Source organism: Podarcis melisellensis, assembly GCF_964234715.1.
Source record: "Podarcis melisellensis genome assembly, chromosome: 10".
Lineage (NCBI taxonomy): Eukaryota > Metazoa > Chordata > Lepidosauria > Squamata > Lacertidae > Podarcis > Podarcis melisellensis.
Genome location: NC_138542.1, coordinates 72,053,921 through 72,078,809, shown reverse-complemented (window position 1 = coordinate 72,078,809; position 24,889 = coordinate 72,053,921). Strand labels below are relative to the sequence as shown.

The following is a 24,889-nucleotide window of genomic DNA, read 5'->3' as shown; positions in this document are numbered from 1 at the left end:
TTACTGGAACTTCTGCTTCTTTCCACTTTGGGGCAAGTAAAATTCTTGCTTCTGTAGTTGCATACATGAATAAATTTCTATACAATTTAGGTAGTTGTTGAGTCTTGCATTTCGGGAGCGGCGTGGGTTCCCGCCCCACACTGCTCTGGCTTGGAGTTATTTATATTATTTCTTCATTTAAAAAATACTCGTAACCCACTGCGTCGTTCAAAAATCTATTGTGTTGTTGTTGTTGTTTAGTCGTTTGAGATCTTGTTGTTGTTGTTTAGTCATTTAGTCGTGTCCGACTCTTTGTGACCCCCTGGACCAGAGCACGCCAGGCACTCCTGTCTTCCACTGCTTCCCGCAGTTTGGTCAAACTCATGCTGATCGCTTCGAGAACACTGTCCCACCATCTCGTTGTATAGAATGTATAGAAACAATTAAAAAAACATAAAACCGTCTTTAAAAGTTAAAAGCGGAAGTCAATCATAACCATTGTGGAATGATGCATTCTTAGTTGTCCACACAGGGTTCTGCTGGAATAGAAGAGATTTCAGCAAGTGTTTAAAAGCTGGCGCAGAAGGCGCCTACTGAATCTCTAGTGGCAGAGAGTTCCACAAGACCCGGTTGAAGGTCTCGGTTTCTCATTGTTGTCCAATGAGCCTCACCAACTTGGGGAATGACCAAAGACACTCTGGGGGGAGGGTGTGTGCTGAGGGGGGTGGAAATGACACTGGAACCCCCTTCCTAACCCTTTTGCTTGTTCCGACAGGCCGGGGAGATTTCGTGTGAGCGAGCCGCGCCCAAGTGCCCTCCGCCGTCCTGCAGCCACCCGGGCAAACTCCCGGGACAGTGCTGCCCAACCTGCGAAGGTGAGTTGTCTGCCGCCCACATCACCGTCACCATCAGGCCTGCGAGGCCCTCTCTGGGCTGCTTCCCTTGTTGCACCCGATCCGAAAGCTGCAGTCGGGGCAGAATGCTGCAGCACAATTGCTGACAGCAGTGCGGCCTCGCCAGAGTGTAACAGCTGCGCTCAGAGATCCGCCCTGGTTGCCAGTCTCAGGACCACCCACCACCAAAGTGTCCCTATTTTCCAGGGACAGTCCCGGATTTACAGAAGCTGTCCCAGTTTCTGATTTTATCCCGGAATGTCCCGCTTTTCCTTAGGGCGTCCCTGTTTTCATTGGAGGAATGTTGGAGGGGATGGAGTTATGGGACTTCCGGAGCCATTGATGGCAGCCCTGTATGGGGCGCTGGAATATGTTATATACCGGGAGGCTTCGGTCAAAAGATCACGGCAACTTGAGTGGCAAACCCAATGTGATTATCAGACACCCCCAGAGTGGAGGGCCCTCCTGGGTTCCTTTCTCATTGCACCACCATGGCAGGTGGTCAGAGAAAGAACTACTGTAGAGGCATCTCAGACCAGCTAGCAGGAACTTCTAGGCAAAGTTTTCCAAGACCAAGAGCTATGGGAAGGACAGTAAGGCATAATCCCTTGGCTCCAAATGCTTTGCTGAGAGTCTCTCTGTAAACTGGCCCAAGATATCTTCATTCACGGTGGCAGCAATGACTGAGGGACTAATGCACAACTGACAAGTCCCTGTTAGGATTTCATGCTCCCCGATGCTAATCTTGTGATTGATATATTTCACACGCCTGTCTGAATGGAGCCTGAGAAAGGAAGACTGTCTTGTCTCTCTTCCAGTGTGAGAGTCTGTGAACCTGTACCGTATTTTTTGCTCCATAAGACATACTTTTTTCCTCCTAAAAAGTAAGGGGAAACGTCTGTGCGTCTTATGGAGCGAATGTGTGGTCGATCGCTGGCTCCCTTTCCAGCCCAGGCCTCCATTGCTGAATGTTCTGCAGACAGAGGCCGTTTGTTTCCCCAGCGACATGGGACTGATTAGATTATCTGTCTGGAAACTGTAGAAACAGCTCCCTTTCCTTTCCTAAAGAAGTTGCAGAACTGTGAGCTGAACCCCATAAAAACAGGATTTTTTTCTCTATGCAAAGTAAGCTCAACAACTTTGAGCTGATCCTCAAAAATGGGGCTTTCCCCCTTTCCTCCTCTAAAAACTAGGTGTGTCTTATGGAGTGAAAAATATGGTATATGTTGAAAGCTGCCCAGAGTTGCTGGGGCAACCCAGTCAGGATGGGTGGGGTATAAATAGTAAAATTATCATTATTATTAAATAGGAACATCCCTATTTTCAACAGAGGAATGTTGGAGTGTATGGAGCTGTGGGACCTCCAGGGACCACCTGATGGCAGCCCTGTATAGGGGGGAAATAATATGTTATATATATGTTGGAAGATGCCCAGAGTTGCTGGAGGAAGGGTAGAAATAGTAAAATTATTATCATTATTGTTGTTATCATTATTGAACAGAACATCCCTATTTTGATCAGATAAATGTTGGAGGATATGCAATCTGCTACTCAGAAAAGTTCTTTCTTCTTTTTCACTTTTAACATTTATCACCATACATAAATCATAATCATTTCACAAACAGGGTTCTCAGAATCCCCAAACTTCTCTCCAGCCCTTCAAACTGCATCGTTTTTGCTTAAAACTCAGTATTTATCATACTTCTCGCTTCATTGCAAACGTTTTTAAAATCCTGCCAACGTTTTTAACAACAACAACAATCTTTATTATGGTCCAGAGACAATTCAGACAGCCTACCTCCAGGTTAAACAAGCATTTTGTTCAGAATATAGGAATCATTGGTTCTTGCAACCACTGATAAAAACTTCGCCGCTGCTAACGTTCTGGCGTTTGTCCGGTCTTCCAATAGGAACCTGAGATAGTGAGCTTCTGATTTTCCCGGGAAAGGTACCAGCAAGGGTAGTATCAGTTCAGCCCTGGCTTGCTCGTATTTTGCACAGTGCAGCAAAATATGTTTTATGGAATCGATGTCTTGAGCCCACGAGCAAAGTCTGTCCTGGTAGGGAACTCCTCTCAACCTGCCATCCGACACTGCAGAAGGAAAGACGTTTAGTCTGGCTTTGGTGAAAAACCTCCAATAATTTGGAACTGTCGGGTTTTTAATGTAAGATGTTAACTTAAAGACAGGCCCATATTGTACTCCTGCTGCCAGCGGACTACAGACTGCGTGTGATCGAGATCGCAAGTCACTGTGTGCATTAATTGTTTACAGTCACTATAAAATTTCCCCGTTCTTATTAAATTTATTGTACTCTCGGTCTCTGGTTTTCCCGGTCATTTTCGCCAGTTCGGAATAGTCCCTCATCTTTATCAAATATTCTTGTTTTGTAGATAGTTTGTCTTCCTTCCATCTTTGGGCAAGTAGTAGCAGCTCCCCTCCCAGGTTCAAGGCGTGGCTATAAATATATTTATTTGATCCCTTGTAAAAATTATCTGTGCACCGCTGTGCCGTAAGAAAAATATATCATAGTGGTTTGCAGCGGTAAGAATATACCGTATTTTTTGCTCTATAGGACGCACCGGACCATAGGAGGGGGAGAACAGGGGGGGGGGGAATTCTCCCCCTCTCTGCTCAGCGCCCCTTCAGCAAAGCGGCAGGAGAAACGGAGCCCCTTCCATTTCTCCTCCCGCTTCGCTGAAGGGGCGCTGCGCAGAGAGGGAAAACTGTGCAGCGCCTCTCCAGCGAAGCCAAGCCTGGAGAGCAAGAGGGATCGGTGTGCACAGACCCCTCTCGCTCTCCAGGCTTCAGGCGGCTATCCGCAAGCCTTCGGAGCACAGAGGGAACTCCTGCTGCGCTCCGAAGGCTTGTGGATAGTGCCTGAAGCCCCCGGAGCGGGTGTTCGGGCTGTGCTACGGGGGCTTCAGGCTTCAGGCGGCCATCCACAAGCCTTCGGAGCGGTGGCGGGAGCTCTCCCTCTGCGCTTCGGAGGCTTCGCGTTGCTATCGCTGAAGCCAAGGAGACTGTATTCGCTCCATAAGACGCACACACATTTCCCCTTCATTTTTGGAGGGGGAAAAGTGCGTCCTATAGAGCGAAGAACACGGTAAACCATGCAATAAAAAGCATTTTTAAAAAGTTAAACAGCATCCTTTATAGCCGCTGGGAAGGATGTATTCTGAACTGCCTGCGCAGTCCTGGCAGAATAGAAAAGTTTTTGGCTGGCATTTGAAAGCTGGGGCAGAAAGTGCCAATTGAATCTGCATTGGCAGAGTCTCAGTCGTAATCCTAGGAATTTCAGGAACCTAAATTGGGTGGTGGGTTGTGGGGGGGCTTGGACAGGAGTGTCCTGGGGGAAGGGCAGGACTAGGGCAGGATCCTGACCCCGCAGTTGATTTAGCATTTTTTTGGTGGGGGGGGGGGCTTAAAATGCCATTCGCTTGACCTCCTGCTCCTCTCTCCCCTTTCCCCGATCCGCCTGGACAGTGTGTGAATTTGAAGGACGGCCCTTCCAGAACGGAGAAACCTTTCGGCCTGCAGGGGGCAGCCCTTGCCTGCAGTGCACGTGCTCAGTGAGTAGGGCAGGGGTGGGGCAGGGAGGGGCTGCGCTCAGAGTGGGGGGAAGTGCCACTCATGGCACAGTGGGGAGGGAGGGGTTCTTCACCACCCCTTTCTCTCCAGCAGGTCCCTCGTTGCTTCCAGGTGGCCTGTTTGATTGAACATTCGTTTTCTGGAGAGATTAGACGAAGTTGCCTATTTCCTGACCATTCGTTCTGATTTGCTTGTGGGGAGATTAGATGAAGTTACCTATTTCCTGACCATTCATTCTGATTTACTTGTGGGGAGATTAAACGAAGTTCCTTATTTCATGCCCATTCATTCTGACTTGCTTGTGGGGAGATCAGATGAAGTTCCTTATTTCATGCCCATTCATTCTGACCTGCTTGTAGGGAGATTAGATGAAGTTCCTTATTTCATGCCCATTCATTCAGATTTGCTCGTGGGGAGATTAGACGAAGTTCCTTATTTTATGACCATTCATTCTGACCTGCTTGTGGGGAGATTAGACAAAGTTCCTTATTTCATGACCATTCATTCTGACCTGCCTGTGGGGAGATTAGACGAAGTTACCTGTTTCATGACCATTCATTCTGACCTGCTTGTGGGGAGATTAGACGAAGTTACCTGTTTCATGACCATTCATTCTGACCTGCCTGTGAGGAGATTAGACGAAGTTCCTTATTTCATGACCATTCATTCTGACCTGCCTGTGGGGAGATTAAACGAAGTTCCTTATTTCATGACCATTCATTCTGACCTGCTTGTGGGGAGATTAGATGACGTCGCGTCGGAGCAAGTCCCACACTTTCCAGTGCACATTTTCCTGTCACTTCCCTTATTGCAAACACCCCAGTGCTTCTTTGGGGTGGGTGACAACTGGTTCGTTTATTATTTTTATTCTAACATTTACACCCCTCCAAGGAACTCAGTGTGTCAAATTTATTTGCTTCCTTATTCATTCACGAAAAATCGTAACCCTCACAGCAACTCGCACCAATCTCAAAACGCCCGTAAACACGAGCGAATACTTTCTGAGCCAGAGTCTTGCGAGATTCCGCTGATCTCTTTCTTTCCCGTCTACAGGATGGGCACGTCCGGTGCCAGGAGGAGTTGTGCCCACCTGCGACTTGCACCCAGCCCGTCCAAGACCCAGGGCAGTGCTGCCCACTCTGCAAAGGTGAGCTTTGAACCCTGTATGGACTTCGGTTTGGTGAGGCCCTCAGCTCCTGAAGGTCATGGGGCCCTTTCTATGTCCAGCTGTCCTTAGCCAACAACAAATTGTTGCTGTTTTTGTGTACAATATATGCTGTATGGTGATATATGAACTTAGCTGTCAACCGTCCCTTATTTGGCGGGAAACTCCCATATCCCAGCGCTGTTTCCTGCTGCTGTCCCGGATTGATGATGTCCCTTAAATTTCCCAGGTTTCAAAGGAAGCAGCTCCTCTCCCTCCCTCCCTGCCGGCTAGACAGGAGGGAGGCTCCAACTGGGTTGCTTGGCTGCGTTGCTCACCCAATAAGGAGTCTCAGAACGACTGGGAGGGGGAGCTTGCATGCCTTGTGCCGATCAAATTGGCCGCGTTGCCTGGGGACTCGCCTTTGCTCAGCGCTTCCCAGCGGAGAGGTGACGGTGGTTTTCCTTGCTGCATCCCCTTTGCCGGGTTGCTGCGCTGTGGGAACCACCGCTTGAGGCTTCGTTTGGCTGCTGGCTGGGCTTTCTGCCTTTGGCTCGGAGGGACTCAGAAGTCGAACCTACCTGTGCTCTGAAAATCCCTTATTTTGGCTGCTGATCCCTTTATTTCCGAGGCTGCTGGCCCCTTATTTTCAAATCTGTAAGTTGACAGCTATGTTTACGAACCTAATCAGTATCTAAAGCCATTTGCACAGTCGATACAGAATGCAGGCACCCTATATTTAGAAAGGAGGAAACCAGTGATATTTGAGGGAGCAGGCTAGCAGGCGGGGCCCATGACTTACATCAGGCATAGACAACCTTCGGTCCTCCGGATGTTTTGGACTACAATTCCCATCATCCCTGACCATTGGTCCTGTTAGCTAGGGATCATGGGAGTTGTAGGCCAAAGCTTCTGGAGGGCCAAAGGTTGCCTATTCCTGACCTACATCATAGGAGCCTACACAACACGAAACACTGTTGCTGTAGGTATGTTTTATTTTATTTGTTTTTTATCTTATATTTTGGAAGTGTACATCCAGGTTTTTTTTCCTTTAATTTTTTTTTGGGGGGGGGGCCAAGAGAGAGGGGCCCTAAACTAGAGCTTGTTTAGATTATACCTAAATCTGGCACTGGCTTTGCCAGTTCCTAGGCAGGAGCAATTCTGCCACTCCTCCTGAGTGCTCCCAGGTGAGAGATCTGGATCCAGCTTGGGCATGTGAGAATTGCAGGTTTGGAAGGGACTGTTGGTAATCTGCCTGGGTCAGAGGAATGTGCCACAACGTAGGCACCGGCAGATATTCCTTGTCGACCTCCCCGCTGCTACTCCCGGCAGATAAGCAGGCGAGGTCTCGGCGATTCTTCCCAGATGTGAGAAGAACACACCGTTTCTTCTCTCTCCCCTTTGGTATCCCCAGGGAGGGGAAAGAAGCAGACAGAAATCTATTTACATTCTTTATTTCTGTCTCTTACATCAGTACAGAGAAACATGTCTACACTCAACAGCAGTGAGAATCAAACTCCACCCATGTACTTCCAGTACGGGTCATATGACACACACACTGAGCTAACATCCGGTGCTCAGTACAGAGAATGGACTGCCCCTTTCTTCCCATGGCAACAGTCAAAAACATCCTGTTTGGCTTTCCAGCCACAAGCAGCTGACGAAGCTGCTAGAGCCTTTGCTTGCTGCTGCATTGGTGCTTTATGGTAACAGGGACCCCCAGGCATCATCCAAACTGACCCTGCCACCAGTCCTATGACGACAACTCTCTCTCTCTCTCCCTCCAGTGTGTGTCCTGGACAGCGTGGAGTTTGAAGACGGCACCGAGTGGGAACCGGAGGGCGAGCCCTGCACCAGCTGCATCTGCCTGCAGGGGGAGCCGGTGTGCAGCCCCACCCCCTGCCCCCCACCTCCTTGCCAACATCCAGCCCAGCTGCAAGGTGAGAGCACACCTGGACGGCCCGCCTCCAAGTCTCTGCTATAGGGAGGGGGCAGCTGACACAGACAGATGCACCAAATTCCTTTATACTGTTCGCGTGCCAAATCACCCATTGCCAACCTGGTGCCCTCCGGGTGCTTTTCATGATACCGTATTGGCCCAAATATAAGCCTGCCCAAGGGCTGCCTTCAGATGTCTTCTAAAAGTCTGGTGGTTGTTTTCCTCTTTGACATCTGGTGGGAGGGAGTTCCACAGGGCGGGTGCCACTACCGAGAAGGCCCTCTGCCTGGTTCTCTGTAACTTGTGGGGGAACTGCCAGAAGGCCCTCGGAGCTGGACCTCAGTGTCTGGGCAGAATGATGGGGTTGGAGACGCTCCTTCAGGTATGCTGGACCGACGCCATTTAGGGCTTTAAAGGTCAGCACCAACACTTTGAATTGTGCTGAAAATTTTATAACTGAAAATCAAAATAGATTTTTTTAAGTCTTGCTCTGCTTTCCTTGGGACCCCAACCCTAAGGCTGAGAGGGGCTCTTGACGTCTAGGCAGTCCAGGACCTCCAGACACACTGCCCAGACTTGCACCCTGGGAGGCTACTTCAGTGCTGCTAACACAGCGGTCTAACTTCACCCCCGGAGGTGAACTCCATTCTCTCTCGAGACAGATGGGTACCAAAGAAGGTTCTTAGCCAGACCAGCACCCAGTAGGTGTTGAATTGTGATTCTCACCCTCTGCCTCTTCTGCAGGGTCCTGCTGCCCAGCGTGTCAGCAATGCTCCTACAACCAGCGGCTCTATAGCAACGGGCAAGAGTTCATCGACCCAGACCATCCCTGCCAGAGCTGCCGGTGTCTGGTGAGAGCCAGCAGGGGACTCAGCTACATTAGTAAAAAAAAAAACCTTCATTTTGAATGTGTTATAAACATGTAACACTAGATGGCACTGTAAAGCCCAAAACTTTTCTATGTGATTTTACATAGCGGGTTTTTATCCTTTAGTTATAATGATTTAATTTATGACTTGCCATATTTTTCGCTCCTTAAGACGCACCTGACCATAAGACGCACCTGGTTTTTAGAAGAGGAAAAGGGGGAAGTCCCGGTTTTGTGGGGTTCAACTCACAGTTCTGCAGCTTCTTTAGGAAAGGAAAGGGAGCCATTTCTACAGTTTCCAGACAGATCTAATCAGCCAGTCCCATGTCACTGGGAAAACAAACAGCCTCCGTCTGCAGAACATTCAACAATGGAGGCCTGGGCAAGGGGCCCGAAAGGGAGCCAGCGACCGACCGCATATTCACTCCATAAGACACACAGACATTTCCCCTTACTTTTTAGGAGGAAAAAAGTGTCTTATGGAGCGAAAAATACAGTATTTATTGTGGGTTTTTGCCTGTGTGTAGGTGCAGCTGAACGTCACCCCAGCATGCCCAGAGGCCATTTTCCTGGACATTAGCTGTCTCACAAGCCAGATACAGTCATACCTCATGTTACGTCCGCTTCATGTTACGTCCTGCAACAACCCGGAAGTACCAGAAAGGGTTACTACCGGGTTTTGCCACTCGCGCAAGCACAAAATGATGTCACGCACGTGCGCAGAAGCGGCGAATCGCAACCTGCGTGTGCACAGACGCGCCGCTGCAGGTTGCGCTCTTTTCATGTTGCGAACGGGCCTCTGGAACGGATCCCGTTCGCAACCAGAGGTACCATTGTAATTAAGTGGGCCTTGCCAGTCCTTACCAGGTTAGTTAAGCAGCTCAGGTCTTGCAAAGTCCTGATCAGCTTTGTTAACTCCTCTGCAACCCATTGTGAGCACAAATCATCAGGAAAACAGAATCTGAAAGATATCTGGAGGGGTCCTGAGACTGTGCAGTTTAGGCAGGGAACGAACACACGCAGAAGCCACCGTTTTGGAGCAGAACCACTTGTGCTATGTTCTTTGGTAGGAAAATGGTAGTATACAAATTTAATAGCAATAATAAATAACAGTGCCTCCTTCGCCGCAGGATGGCACCGTCCGCTGCTCCGCCACTCCCTGCCCCCCGCTGACTTGTCCGCATCCAGAGTTGAGGCCTGGAATATGCTGTCCAAAGTGCCCCGGTGAGTCACCAAACGGGTAATTCCCATTTAGGCACCTGGAAAGGTGGGAGTTGTAGTTTGTTCAGGATGCTGAGAGACTCCCTGTTCCCCACATAGTGCTACGGTTCCCAGAATGTATCACCACCCATCCCTCTTCACAGGGAGCTCTGGGGACTGTAGCTCTCTGGAAGGAACAGAGGGAGGGCTGTCTCCTTAATAACTCTCGGCACCCAAACTACAGCTCCCGGAATTCTCCAGAGGGTAATTGGGCCTGATCCGGCTTGCGGGCCTTAGTTTGCCGACCCATGGGGTAGATCCACATGTATATACTTTGTAACTAAGTCTGCCTTCAGGGATCCAACTGTGAACTGAATGAGAGTAAACTACTTTTATATAAAATAAAATAAAAAATTCCTTCCAGTAGCACCTTAGAGACCAACTAAGTTAGTTCTTGGTATGAGCTTTTGTGTGCATGCACATCTCTTCAGATACACTGAAACAGAAGTCACCAGACCCTTATATATAGTGAGAGGGTGGGGAGGGGTATTACTCAGAAGGGTGGTGGGAATGGGTGATTGGCAGATAGCTGTGGGACCTGTAGCTACTTTTATATACTGTACACAAGATTGTGGCGTGTTTATTCTTTTAAGAGAGATAGAAGGGAACTTACCAGGAACCCGATAGTGAGAGGCTTACACGAGCCTGCAACCAGCTACCCTCTGTGTGTTTAAAAGAGGAATGTGAAACTCTGCTAAGGAAAGGAACTTGCTTGCGTAAGTTAGGAAGGATATTGATAAACAATACAGTCATACCTAGGTTTACAGACGCTTCAGGTTGTGTGATTTCGGGTTGTGCACCGCACCGAACCCGGAAGTACCGGAACGATTACTTCCGGGTTTCGGCGCTTGCGCAGGCGCAGAAGCACTAAATCGCGCCTTCGCGCATCATCATTTTTTATTTGTATGCCGCCTTTCCACAGTTAAAAAACAATGCTCAAGGTGGCTTGCAGCATAACAAGGTTTACATAATTACAAAAGTCATAAACAATAAATAAACTACATCAAAAAAAGACACAGCCAAATGGGAAACAATTTCCACATAAATTAAAATCTAAAATTAAGAATACAGCAGAAGCGCCAAATCGCAACCCACACGTGCACAGACGCACGGGTCGCGAACTGCCTCTCGCACGGATCACATTCGTGACCTGAGCGCCCACTGTATAATAATAATAATAATAATAATAATAATAATAATAATAATAACTATTATTATTATTATTATTATTATTATTATTATTATTATTATTAATTTGTACCCCGCCCATCTGGCTGGGTTTCCCCAGCCACTCTGGGCGGCTTCCAACAAAGACCAAAAATACACTAAAATGTCATGCATTAAAAACTTCCCTAAACAGGACTGCCTTCAGATGTCTTCTGAATGTCAGGTAGTTGTTTATCTCTTTGACATCTGATGGGAGGGCGTTCCACAGGACGGGTGCCACCACCAAGAAGGCCCTCTGCCTGGTTCCCTGTAACTTGGCTTCTCACAGGGAGGGAACCGCCAGAAGGCCCTCGGAGCTGGACCTCAGTGTCCGGGCAGAACGATGGGGTTGGAGACGCTCCTTTAGGTATACTGAACCGAGGGCCTTTTATCCTCTCCTGCTTCCCTGAACATTCCCACACAGATTGCACTCAGGACAACCGAGTGGTGCTGGACGGGGAGGAGCTGCCTAACCCGCTGAACCCCTGCCAGGCGTGCCTGTGCACTGCTGGAGAACTGCGCTGCAAGGAGCGTCAGTGCCCGGGGGCCTTATGCGCTCACCCCTTGCCCGGATCCTGCTGCCAGAACAACTGCAATGGTGAGCATCTCCTGCACTTGGCTAGAATGCCACACACACACATACCCCATCCCGGGAATCACAGAATCGTGCATTTGGAAGGGGAAACACACCCCACCAAAGGATCATCTGGCCCAAGTCCCTGAAAGGCAGGAATCACACCCAGAAAGTAATGGAATCATGGATTTGGAACAGGGCCGGATTTCAGTTTGATGAGGCCCTCAACTACTGAAAGTAATGGGGCCCTTTACATTTCCAGCCCTTTATATGTCCAACAACAAATGGTCGCTGTTTTTTGTCGAATAGATACTATATGGTAATTTATGGACCTCATAGGTATCTAAAGCCATTTGCACATTACAAAGTATGTATTTTATCAAAGTAATCGTTGAACTGAAATACAATTAAGAAGTATATTGATAGTGAAATACAATTAAGAACAAGTATATTGATAAAAGTTAAAGGGACCCCTGACCATTAGGTCCAGTCGTGGCCGACTCTGGGGTTGTGGCGCTCATCTCGCTTTACTGGCCGAGGGAGCCGGCATACAGCTTCTGGGTCATGTGGCCAGCATGACTAAGCCGCTTCTGGCGAACCAGAGCAGCGCACGGAAACGCCGTTTACCTTCCCACCGGAGCGGTACCTATTTATCTACTTGCACTTTGACATGCTTTCGAACTGCTAGGTTGGCAGGAGCAGGGACCAAGCAACGGGAGCTCACCCCGTCATGGGGATTCAAACCGCCAACCTTCTGATCGGCAAGCCCAAGAAGCTCTGGGGTTTAGACCACAGCGCCACCTGCTGTCCCTAAGTATATTCATAGTGAAATACAATTAAGAACAAGTATATTAATAGTGAAATAATTATTAAGTTCTAATTTAAAATGACTTTTTATTCATAACAAACTTAATAATGCAAACACATCGGCATTTGGCAATAACAAAAGTTCCTTTAGGAACACAATTTACAAAGACTCATAATCTAATCCGGCCATAGGCAAACTTTGGCCCTCCAGATGTTTTGGACTACAATTCCCATCATCCCTAGTTAACAGGACCAAAACATCTGGAGGGCCAAATTTTGCCTATGCCTGACCTAATATCTAGAAACTTGCTATAACATGAAATAATAGGTGTAAATATATGATGCAAACGGTTAATAATTATAAATAACAGAATGTAGGCACCCTATATATAGAAACGAGCAAACAAATTGTCTCTTTTTTGTTTGTTGAATATATGCTATATGGTAATGGATGGACCCAATAGGTATCTCAACATGAAATAATAGGTGTAAATATATGGTGCAAACTGCTAATAATTATAAATAGCAGAATGTAAGCTCCCTGTATATCGAAAGGAGCAAACCAGGGATATTTTAGGGAGCAGGCTAGCAGGCGGGGCCCATTTCTTACATCCTAGGAGCCTCCACAACCCAAAACACGGTTGCTGTATGTAGCTTTTATTTTATTTGTTTTTTATTTTGGAAATATATATCCAGGTGTTTTTTCCTTTACATTTTTCGGGGGGCCCCAAGAGAGTGGGACCATAAGCTAGAGCTTGCTGAGCTTATACGCAAATCCGGCACTGATCTGGAAGGGAACCCTGAGTGTCATCTATCCCAACCCCACATAAAGGCTGCCCCCGATCCCCACTTGTTTCCTAGTCTTGCCCCCGGTCAGCTCTGCTCCCCAGAACCACACAGATCCCTTTCTCCAACTAATGGGGCCCGCTATTAACCCTTCCCTTCCTGCGCAGGCTGCAACTACGCCGGGAAGGAGTACCCCAACGGAGCTGAGTTCCCCCACCCCACGGACAAGTGCCGGCAGTGCCACTGCATCGTGAGTGCCAGGGTGGCGGGGAAAGGATGGTGGGGTCTTTCCCCTTTGCAATCACAGAAGGGGCACCCAGAGGCCATCTAGTCCAACCCCCTCCCTTGCAAAGTGGGTATCCTGCTAGCACTGTAGAATCATAGAACTGTACCAGCGCAACACTCAGCCAGCTTTTCTCCCCCTGTCCCCATCTGTAGAATGGGAACGTCCAGTGCCTCTCGCGCCGCTGCCCGCCCCTTCTGTGCCCGGAACCGTTCCTGATGCCCGGAGAATGCTGCCCCCGGTGTCCAGGTAAGGAACTGCACCAGCTTCACCTTCCAGGGTCTGCCCACTTCCCTGGCAAGGGGTCCGATCCCCGAAGGGCTTGCTGCTCACTCACTTATTTCCTAAGCGTGCGCGCCCCTCGCACCAACAGAAATTACTGTATTTTTCGCTCCATAAGACACACTTTTTTCCTCCTAAAAAGTAAGGGGAAATGTCTGTGCGTCTTATGGAGCGAATGCGTGGTCCTTGGAGCCGAATTGCCCAGGGGCAAAAAGCAGATTGTCCTCTTTTTTTTGGAAAGAGGGAAGTGGATGTTGAAACGAAGCCACTAAGCAGCTGATCGGCAAGCGATCGGGAGGGAGATAAGGGACTCTAGAGATAAAGGAGGCTGCCTGGAAGTGGGGAGGTAAAAGCCCATGGATCCTCAGAATTTTGGCACTGGGTCACCCCAAATTCACCATCAGATCACATAGCATGTCCATGGCTATAGCCTGCATCAAAAAATCACGCATCCACTGTTTTGTGGGGCCGCAATGGTGCAAAAACGTGGTTACAAAGCACGGATCCACATGGATTCTCAGGATTTTTGCATTGGGCTACCCAAACTCACCATCAAATCACATATCATGTCTGTGGCCACAGCATGAGCCACAAAAAACATACATCCACTGTTTCTTACAGAATATTTTTTATTCTTGTTTTCCTCCTCTAAAAACTAGGTGCATCTTATGGTCAGGTGCGTCCTATGGAGCGAAAAATACGGTAAACAAATGATTTTGGCATTTATGCCAGAAGACAATTATTAGAGACCCTAAAACACAATAGGCTCAATTCTATGCCCCCAACAGTTCAGGACCTGCTTTCGGACATTAAATTACTTTAATAGTGGCTGAATTTTTGAGTGCTGTCCATGTAGAAAGACTGGGCCGTTATAAAGAGATTTAGTGGTTCTCAATTGATTGGTGATGGGGTAATGTTGTATTGTATCATTTATGCAGATTGATTTTCTCTGGAGTTAAAGATCTGACTGGGAAAAACCTTGTTATGTTGAGCTCATATTTTGCACAATTTGTATACGCTGTCTGTTTGACAATGTGCGGTTTGCTATGCCTAATAAAGGATATTTGATTGATTGACAAGTAACCAAATGCGAAATACAATCGGGAATATGCAGCAGAAGCCATGAAATGGCTGCATGAGTTGTTTGGAAAGGTAAGCTATAGATGTGATGATAATAATATAAAGGTAAAGGGACCCCTGACCGTTAGGTCCAGTCGTGACCAACTCTGGGGTTGCGGCGCTCATCTCGCTTTATCGGCTGAGGGAGCCGGCGTACAGCTTCTGGGTCATGTGGCCAGCAGGACTAAACCGCTTCTGGCGAACCAGAGCAGCGCACAGAAACACCGTTTACCCTCCTGCTGGAGCGGTACCTATTTATCTACTTGCACTTTGAGGTGCTTTCGAACTGCTAGGTTGGCAGGAGCAGGGATCGAGCAACGGGAGCTCACCCCGTCGCGGGGATTTGAACCGCCGACCTTCTGATCGGCAAGCCCTAGGCTCTGTGGTTCAACCCACAGCGCCACCCGCGTCCCTCCCTTGCCACTCCAAAAGGCCACCGCTTTCCAACTCTCAACGCTCCTTTCTTCCTTCTTACAGCTCCCCCAGCCGGCTGCTTCTACCTGGGTGTCCCCTACCAGCACATGGGGCGGTTCTACGACCCGTCAGACAAGTGCCGCGACTGCATCTGCAACAATGGGACCATCACCTGCCAGCGCCAGCCCTGCGCGCCCGCCCAGTGCTCCCACCCACTGCAGCTGGACTGCTGTCGCTCGTGCGACGGTGAGCGGTCACCTCTGAGCTTATGCGTGTGGAAATGTTCAGGGAGGCAGGAGAGGATATATTGTTTATTAACATCCTTCCTAACTTAGGTCAACGCTCAGAGCCTGGCACACGCGGAAAACACTTCATTGAGGTTGTCAGGCTACAGGGAGTGGCAACAACTGGCTACGCATCTGCCGCCAAGCCGGGATCAAGGTTCTTATATTGATTTACAAAGCCCTGAGCTACTTGGGTCTGGAATAGCTTGAGGGCCAACTGGACTCTGAGCTTGATGGCTCAGATCATCCGCAGAACACTATCGGCCGTTCCTGAGTTAGTGAGGTTTGTTTGACAACAAATCTTTTTCTAGTGGCAGGGAGTTCCACAGCACCCGGCAGATGGTTCTGAAAGTTTTGTTTCCTGTTGTTGTCAAACAAACCTCACTAACTCAGGAACGACCGAGAACCCAGGAGTCCTGGCCATAGCTGTCAACCGTCCCTTATTTGGCGGGAATTATCCCAGCGCTGTTTCCTGCTGCTGTCCCTTATTGATGATGTCCCTTAAATTTCCCGGGTTTCAAAGGAAGCAGCTCCTCTTCCTCCCTCCCTCCTGGCCAGGGAGGAGGGAGGCTCCAACTGTGTTGCTTGGCTGCGTTGCTCACCCAATAAGGAGTCTAAGAACGACTGGGGGGTGGAGCTTGCCTGCCTTGTGCCGATCAAATCGGCCACGTTGCCTGGGGACTCGCCTTTGCTCAGCGCTTCCCAGTGGAGAGGTGGCGGTAGTTTTCCTTGCTGCGTCCCCTTTGCCGGGTTGCTGCGCTGTGGGAACCACCGCTTGAGGCTTCGTTTGGCTGCTGGCTGGGCTTTCTGCCTTTGGCTCGGAGGGACTCAGAAGTCGAACCTACCTGTGCTCTGAAAATCCCTTATTTTGGCTGCTGATCCCTTATTTTCGAGGCTGCTGGTCCCTTATTTTCAAATCTGTAAGTTGACAGCTATGGTCCTAGTTCCCAATCACCCCTCCCCTTTCTTCGTTGACTAGCCCTCCTCTGTGCTCTATCTTCCCTGGCCGCCCCCAGGTTGCCTTTACCAGGCGAAAGAGCTCCCCAACGGAGAGCAGTTCCCCGACCCCAAAGACCCCTGCAGAGTCTGCTCCTGCTGGGAGGGAAGCGTGACCTGCAAGGCCAAAACCTGCCCACCATTGGAGTGCCCCTTCCCCGTCTCGGGACCTTGCTGCAAAGTCTGCGAAGGTAAGTGCTCTAGATGCATGCCAAAGAGGAAATACACACACACACACACACAGTGGTACCTCGGGTTACATACGCTTCAGGTTACATGCGCTTCAGGTTACAGACTCCCAAAAATAGAACCTCGGGTTAAGAACTTTGCTTCAGGATGAGAACAGAAATTGTCTTCCAGCGACGCGGCAGCAGCGGGAGGCACCGTTAGCTAAAGTGGTGCTTCAGATTAAGAACAGTTTCAGGTTAAGAACAGACCTCCAGAAGGAATTAAATACTTAACCCGAGGTACCACTGTATATATATATTTGTCGTTTAGTCGTGTCCGCCTCTTTGTGACCCCCTGGACCAGAGAACGCCAGCCACTCCTGTCTTCCACTGCCTCCCACAGTTTGGTCAAACTCAGGCTGGTAGCTTTGTTGTTGTATAACAACAATTGCTATGGAGCAGTGGTCAGCTCTCACTTCCATACATCACTACTGGTTTTCCCAGTAGTGATGTATGGAAGTGAGAGCTGGACCATAAAGAAGGCTGATCGCCGAAGAATGGATGCTTTTGAATTCTGGTGCTGGAGGAGACTCTTGAGGGTCCCATGGACTGCAAGAAGATCCAACCTCTCCATTCTGAAGGAAATCAGCCCTGAGTGCTCACTGGAAGGACAGATCCTGAAGCTGAGGCTCCAAGACTTTGGCCACCTCATGAGAAGAGAAGACTCCCTGGAAAAGACCCTGATGTTGGGAAAGATGGAGGGCCCAAGGAGAAGGGGACGACAGAGGATGAGATGGTGGGACAGTGTTCTCGAAGAGACAAACATGAGTTTGACCAAACTGCGGGAGGCAGTGGAAGACAGGAGTGCCTGGCGTGCTCTGGTCCTGGGAGTCATGAAGAGTCGGACACGACTAAACGACTAACAACAACAGTGGTCATAAAGTTATGTAACCCCTGCTACTGACTACATGTTGCATGGATATTACTAATTATTCCCTCTCGCCTGCCACCCCAGGTTGCACGTACCTCTCCGAAGGCTACCTGAACGGCCAGGAGTTTCAGGACCCCCAGGATGCCTGCGGCCTCTGCACCTGCATGAACGGATTTGTCACCTGCACCAAAAAGCCCTGCTACAAAGCGGGGTGCACCCACCCAGTCCAGGGGCCCGGCCAGTGCTGCCCCATCTGCCACGGTGAGGTCAGAGTGCCGGGGCGAGGGGGGGAAAGAGGGGGCTACGGGCAGAAACAGGAGCGGACAAGGAAGAGAAGCGTTCAGATCTGTCTCTGAAAAGCTGGAGAGGCTTTTTGAACATGCTCAGGGGCACTGTTTCCTGCAGAAATCTGACCTCCAGACTAGGGTTACCAGGCGTCTCCGTTTCCCGGGGACAGTCCCCGGATTTGGGAATAAGTCCCTGGACAAATTCCGTCCCCGGATTTCATCTAATGTCCCCGGGAAACGCAGCAGTGGCAGTCTCAGCAGGCAGGAGCAGTTGGCTCTGGCTGGCTTCAGGAGCTGCTCGGAAGTCCCCATATGATGGTGGTGCAGGGGCTCTAAGATGCAGCGTCCGGGCTGCCTCCACCTTCCCTGACCCCAGCAACTAAGCTGTGAAGGGAGGCTTCATGCTGCCTATCAGAACAGCCTCCCAACTCCTACTTGCGTGCAAGCAGGAGGGGGCAGGGATCTCTCAGTTAGGCAACGGGAAGCCTCGCTTCCCAGCTGAGGGATCCCTGCCCCCTTCTGCTTGCACGCAGGTAGGAATGGGATTGAGACATGGGTGGTGCTGTGGATTAAACCACAGAGCCTTGGACTTGCCAATCAGAAGGTCGGCAGTTCGAATCCCCGCCATGGGGTGAGCTCCCGTTGCTCAGTCCTGCTCCTGCCAACCTATCAGTTCGAAAGCACGTCAAAGTGCAAGTAGATCAATAGGTACCACTCCGGCAGGAAGGTAAACAGCATTTCCGTGCACTGCTCTGGTTCGCCAGAAGCAGCTTAGTCCTGCTGGCCACATGACCCGGAAGCTGTACGCCGGCTCCCTCGGCCAATAAAGCGAGATAAGCGCCACAACTCCAGAGTCGGCCACGACTGGACCTAATGGTCAGGGGTCCCTTTACCTTTACCTTTTTTAGGAACGGGGTTGGGGCTGCTCCGATGAGAATGGAGGCATCGAGCTGCCCGAGCCTCGCTGCCACTCTCGGCCCTCCTTCTCTGCTTTCCATGCCTGACCTGCCACGCACCGCTTCCCCACCACCACCACCAAAGAACCAACAACTCAGGGGCTGCCCAGGCTCAGGGAGAAAGGAGACAGAAGCCTCGGACGAAGGGGAAATGTGGCGGTTGAGGTCACGGCGGCGGCCGCTCCTCTGACACCGCCATCGCTGCAGCATCAACGTCCCAAACGTGTAGTAATTAATTAATTAATTAATGTATCTCCGGGTTCGTTGAAAAAAAATCTGGTAACCTTACTCCAGACGGAACTTGCAAAAGCAGGGAGTTCATCATCGTTCGCCTTCTTTTCCTGTCTCCACACAGGTTGCTCCTATAACGGTGTCACCGTTAGCAACGGACAGAGCTTCGCCGAACCTGGGGACCCTCTCTGCTCCCAGTGTACCTGCAAGGTGAGTTGGTCAGGGGCTGAGGGATTTAAGCAGCTCAAAATCTGAGGCCGGGGACAGGGACACATTCTGTCTCTGCATTGGCCAACCCCGCCTCGGTTGCAAAAAGAATTGTGGAACAGCAACTCCCCTTTCCACAATATCACTTTGGGCTTTTCCACAAGACGGGATCATAGAAGCAGGGATGGATTTGGGTTTGATGAGGCCCTAAGCTCCTGAAGGTAATGGGGCCCTTTATATGTCCAGCTGCCCTTTGTCTACAACAAATTGTCGCTTTTTTGTGTGTTGAATATATGCTAGATGGTAATTGATGGACCTAATAGTTATCCCAAGCCATTTGCACATTACAAAATATGTATTTTATCAAAGTAATTGTTGAACAGAAGTACAATGAAGAAGTATATTAATTGTGAAATACAATTAAGAACAAGTATATCGATAGTGAAATAATTAAGCTCTAACTTAGAATGACTTTTTATTCATAACAAACTTAATACTGCAAACACATTGGCATTTGGCAATAACAAGAGTTCCTTTAGAAACACAGTTTACAAAGACTCATAATCTACTCCAGCCGTAAGCAAACTTTGGCCCTCCAGATGTTTTGGACTACATTTCCCATCATCCCTCGCTAACAGGACCAGTGGTCAGGGATGATGGGAATTGTAGTCCAAAACATCTGGAGGGCCAAAGTTTGCCTATGCCTGACCTAAAATCTAGAAACTTGCTCTAACATGAAATAATAGGTGTAAATATATGATGCAAACTGCTAATAATTACAGTAGTACCTTGGGTTAAGAACTTAATCCGTTCTGGAGGTCCGTTCTTCACCTGAAACTGTTCTTCACCTGAAGCACCACTTTAGCTAATGGGGCCTCCTGCTGCTGCCGTGCGATTTCTGTTCTCAACATGAAGTAAAGTTCTTAACCTGAAGCACTATTTCTGGGTTAGCAGAGTCTGTAACCTGAAGCGTATGTAACCTGAAGCATATGAAACCTGAAGCGTATGTAACCCGAGGTACCACTGTATAAATAGCAGAATGTAGGCACCCTATATATAGAAATGAGCAAACGCATTGTCTCTGTTTTTTGTGTTGAATAGATGCTATATGGTCATTGATGGACCTCATAGGTATCTCAAGCCATTTGCACATAACATTTGCAACCAGTCCATGCAGAATGTAGGCACCCTATATATAGAAAGGAGCAAACCAGGGATATTTTAGGGAGCAGGCTAGCAGGCGGGGCCCATTACATCACAGGAGCCTACACAACACAAAACACAGTTGCTGTATGTAGGTTTTATTTTATTTGTTTTTTATCTTATATTTTGGAAATGTACCTCCAGGGTTTTTGCGGCCCCAAGAGAGTGGGGCCCTAAGCTATAGCTTGTTTAGCTTTTACGTAAAACTGGCACTGCATAGAAGGGAACCCGTGCATGCAGGGGGTTGAAATAGATGACCCACGGGGCCCCTTCGAAATCTACGATTCTGTGATTCTAACGCTCTGCTCCGTTTGCTACAGGCCGGCTCGGTTCAGTGCCTGAAAAAGCTCTGCCCGCCAGCCCCCTGTGCCTACCCTGTGCCCGGACCCTGCTCCTGCCCGTTGTGCCAAGGTCAGTGCCCCTTTGGCAAAGGCGCCCTACCCGCTATGGGGCAGGGTGGGTGGTTTAGAGTGGAATGGCTGGCTCCCCACGGGGGCCTTCTTGGCCTGGAGCCCCACTGATCCAGGAAGATGAGCAGAGCGTTCTGGGCAGCGAGATCCAGAAGAGCGGAACAAATTATATTTTCGTGGGGTCTCAGTTCAGAGGACGATATTTGGGCACTGAAATATCTGGGGGGTTGCCTCCGGAGATTTCTGGACTGAAGAAGGTCCTGTGTGAGTGTATGGAGGCGGTTGGAGGATGGATGGCGGCTAGCAGATTGAGGTTGAATCCTGACAAGACAGAAGTACTCTTCTTGGGCGACAGGAGGCGGGCAGGTGTGGAGGACTCCCTGGTCCTGAATGGGGTGACTGTGCCCCTGAAGGACCAGGTGCGCAGCCTGGGAGTCATTTTGGACTCACAGCTGTCCATGGAGGCGTGGGTCAATTCTGTGTCCAGGGCAGCTCCATCTGGTATGCAGGATGAGACCCTCCCTGCCCGCAGACTGTCTCGCCAGAGTGGTGCATGCTCTGGTTATCTCTTGCTTGGACTACTGCAATGCGCTCTATGTGGGGCTACCTTTGAAGGTGACCCGGAAACTACAACTAATCCAGAATGCGGCAACTAGACTGGTGACTGGGAGCGGCCGCCGAGACCACATAACACCGGTCTTGAAAGACCTGCACTGGCTCCCAGTACGTTTCCGAGCACAATTCAAAGTGTTGGTGCTGACCTTGAAAGCCCTAAACAGCCTCGGTCCTGTATACCTGAAGGAGCGTCTCCACCCCCATCGTTCAGCCCAGACACTGAGGTCCAGCGCTGAGGGCCTTCTGGCAGGTCCCTCATTGCGAGAAGTGAGGCTACAGGGAACCAGGCAGAGGGCCTTCTCGGTGGTGGCACCCGCCCTGTGAAACTCCCTCCTACCAGATGTCAAAGAGATAAAGAACTATCAGACTTTTAGAAGACATCTGAAGGCAGCCCTGTTTAGGGAAGCTTTTAAAGTTTGATGCACTAATGTAATTTAATATTTTGTTGGAGACCGCCCAGAGTGGCTGGGGAAACCCAGCCAGATGGGCGGGGTATAAATAAAGTATTATTATTATTATTATTATTATTATTATTATTATTATTATTCCACAGAGGGCATCAAGTGGGCAAAACTGGTTCTAGGCCAACGGTACTTTAGGCACCAGGTGAAAATGCTCTTTTTCAACCGGGCCTTTGGCAGACTAACGCCAGATGCCCTTTTAAATTATGGGATGTCTGAGTCCTTCCTTGTTCCTTCCACTGCAGGCTGCAGTTTCCAAGGCCGTGAATATGGGGAGGGGGACAGCTTCCCTGCCCCCAACAAGCCTTGTGAGGAATGCCGTTGCCTGGTAAGTTTTGAGATTTCCCTGTGTTTCTTGCATTGCAGCGGGTTGGTCTAGAGGACCTCTTAAGTGCCTTTCAACCCTGCGCTTCTATGTTCCTGGACTGGACTTCCGCCAGTCCATAATGGCATTGAACTCTACTATTTCCCATGAACTGGCCTCCCCCCCCCCCCCAGTCTTCAGACGCAGATAACACAAGCTGATTCTCCTTTTTGCCCCTAAGGCCCATTCCTATCACTAATGGTTTAATTAAACACATCGACTTCTCCATCTCAGCCAATTCTCAGGGAGGCTCGTCTGAACAAACGTGGTTTCGGCAGACGCCGAAAAGAGTTCCGTCGATGGCGCTTGCCTGGTGTCAAGTGGCAGGGAGTTCCAAAGTTCTGCCACACTAAAAGGTTGATTTCTTAAAAACGCAGCACGGGGATGATGTAGCAGTGCCCATTCCGCCAATCAAAGCTGTGGAATAGGCGCTTTTGGGAAAAAGCGATCTCTTCATGCAGGGCAAACTACGGAAATAAATGTCAGGATGAAATAAAACTGGGAACTCAGCTAAATTAGTCAAAAAGCAGTGTTTTGAATGCAGTATAAACATGCAACACCAGGTGGCACTGGAGAGCAAGAAAAAAAATCTAAGTAATTTTCCATAGCGGTTTTTTCCTTTTTTAGTCAAATGCGCTATAAACATGCAACACCAGATGGCGTTGGAGAGCAAGAAAAAAAATCTAAGTGATTTTCCATAGCATTTTTTCCTTTTTTAGTCAAATGCGCTATAAACATGCAACACCAGATGGCGCTGCAGAGCAAGAAAAAAAATCTAAGTGATTTTCCATAGCGGTTTTTTTCTTTTAGCATTTTAATTTCTGACTTATTTATAGGGTTGTTGTTTTTTGCCCCCCTGTATGTAGATCTGCCCTGGGACGGGGAAGCAGGTGTGAGGGCTCCCTATGCACCCGTCTCCATGGGGGGTGTCTGTGCTTAGCAAAGGGGCTGGACCCTCGGGCGCCACCAGGTTTTCCAGGTACCCCACACCATATACTCACACTTGGCCCTCTCTCCCCGCTTCCCAGAGAGGCGACGTCACCTGCGGACCCACGCTCTGCCCCACAGCCCGATGCCCTCACCCGTCGCGCGACCCTTGCGGCTGCCCCACCTGCGATTCCTGCAGCTTCCACGGGCGAGACTGTCTGGACGGCGAGCTTTTCCCTGACCCCCGGGACCCCTGCAACCAGTGCCAGTGTTCGGTAAGCAGGGAGACCGGAGGAGAGAGGTGGGAGAAAATAATCCTGGGGGGTTTGGTATGGAGGCTCAAACCAGATTCCCCATTTGTTAGGCCTTCTATTTGGAAACGCATGGCAGGATGTAGCCCAAAAAGGTCAGAGAGAGGGGTCCCATTAGCACACTCTAAACCACAGAGCCTTGGGCTTGCCGATCAGAAGGTCGGCGGTTCGGATCCCCGCGACGGGGTGAGCTCCCATTGCTCGGTCCCTGCTACTGCCAACCTAGCAGTTTGAAAGCACACCAGTGCAAGTAGATAAATAGGTACCACTAAGGCGGGAAGGTAAACAGCGCTTCCGTGCACTGCTCTGGTTCGCCAGAAGCGGCTTAGTCATGCTGGCCACATGACCCGGAAAAACTGTCTGTGGACAAACACCAGCTCCCTCGGCCTATAGAGAGAGATGAGTGCCAAAACGGTCAGGGTACCTTTACCTTTAAATTATAATAATAATAATAATAATAATAATAATAATAATAATAATAATAATAATTTATTTATTTATACCCCGCCCATCTGGCTGGGTTTCCCCAGCCACTCTGGGTGGCTCCCAACAGAATATTTAAAACACAATAAAACATCCAACCTTAAAAAAAAATCCCTAAACAAGGCTGCCTTCAGATGTCTTCTAAAAGTCGGATAACCCTCCTGACTTTGGCAGCATGGCCTAGTGGGATGGATTTTATAGGGCGCAAATGATGATCGTCACCAATTCCTGGGGGCAGCCCATCTCTATGAACATGTCTGTAAACCACAGGGCCCTTGTCCCTTCCCTGCCCACAGGCTGGCACTGTGACCTGCTTGCCCGCTCCGTGCCCAGCTGTCCCCTGCCAGAACCCCGTCGTGCTGCCCGGGCAGTGCTGTCCAAAGTGCACAGGTGCCTGCCGATTCCAGGGGCGCCTCTACAAAAGCGGGGAGGCCTTCGGCTCGCAGCAGAACGCCTGCCACACGTGCACTTGCCAGGTGAGTGAGGGCAGAGGGATTGGCACCTACAGGGGCAGGTGGGCTCCCCCGGCCTCGCTCAGCACCCCCAGTCATGGCAAGGCTGAGCCAATCAGCCTTCTGCATGCCAAGCAAGTGTCCTAGCCCCTGAGCTGCCTCCCTCCTTCCTCCGCAGGCGGAAGTCGTTACCTGCCAGCCCAAGCCCTGCCCACAGCAGTGCACCCACCCTCTGCCCCCCGACGCTCCCGCCTGCTGCCCCACCTGCGACGGCTGCCTCCATGAGGGCCAGAAACTTGCCAACAGGCAAGTCTTCACCCCAGCCTCGGACCCTTGCCGGCACTGCAGCTGCCTCCGTGGAAACGTGCTATGCAGCCCGGTCCTTTGCCCCCAGGCGCCATGCGCCAGTCCTGTCCGCAAGCCTGGGCAGTGCTGCCCACAATGCCCAGGTAAGCCGCAA

At 49.8% G+C, this 24,889-nt stretch overlaps 1 protein-coding gene across 1 annotated transcript in view; it reads left to right on the top strand.

The window, feature by feature from the left end:
• KCP (kielin cysteine rich BMP regulator) overlaps positions 1–24,889 on the top strand; it is a 99,388-nt gene that overhangs the window by 38,821 nt on the left and 35,678 nt on the right. Inside the window, exons 17-34 of the mRNA XM_081926662.1 lie at positions 755–854; positions 4,358–4,443; positions 5,516–5,609; positions 7,394–7,546; positions 8,290–8,396; positions 9,544–9,637; positions 11,304–11,477; positions 13,214–13,296; positions 13,485–13,578; positions 15,208–15,390; positions 16,445–16,615; positions 17,607–17,783; positions 19,121–19,206; positions 20,727–20,817; positions 22,138–22,220; positions 23,285–23,458; positions 24,274–24,453; positions 24,608–24,878. Coding sequence (XP_081782788.1) covers positions 755–854; positions 4,358–4,443; positions 5,516–5,609; positions 7,394–7,546; positions 8,290–8,396; positions 9,544–9,637; positions 11,304–11,477; positions 13,214–13,296; positions 13,485–13,578; positions 15,208–15,390; positions 16,445–16,615; positions 17,607–17,783; positions 19,121–19,206; positions 20,727–20,817; positions 22,138–22,220; positions 23,285–23,458; positions 24,274–24,453; positions 24,608–24,878 — 2,401 coding nt within the window. The remainder of the gene's footprint in view (positions 1–754; positions 855–4,357; positions 4,444–5,515; positions 5,610–7,393; positions 7,547–8,289; positions 8,397–9,543; positions 9,638–11,303; positions 11,478–13,213; positions 13,297–13,484; positions 13,579–15,207; positions 15,391–16,444; positions 16,616–17,606; positions 17,784–19,120; positions 19,207–20,726; positions 20,818–22,137; positions 22,221–23,284; positions 23,459–24,273; positions 24,454–24,607; positions 24,879–24,889) is intronic.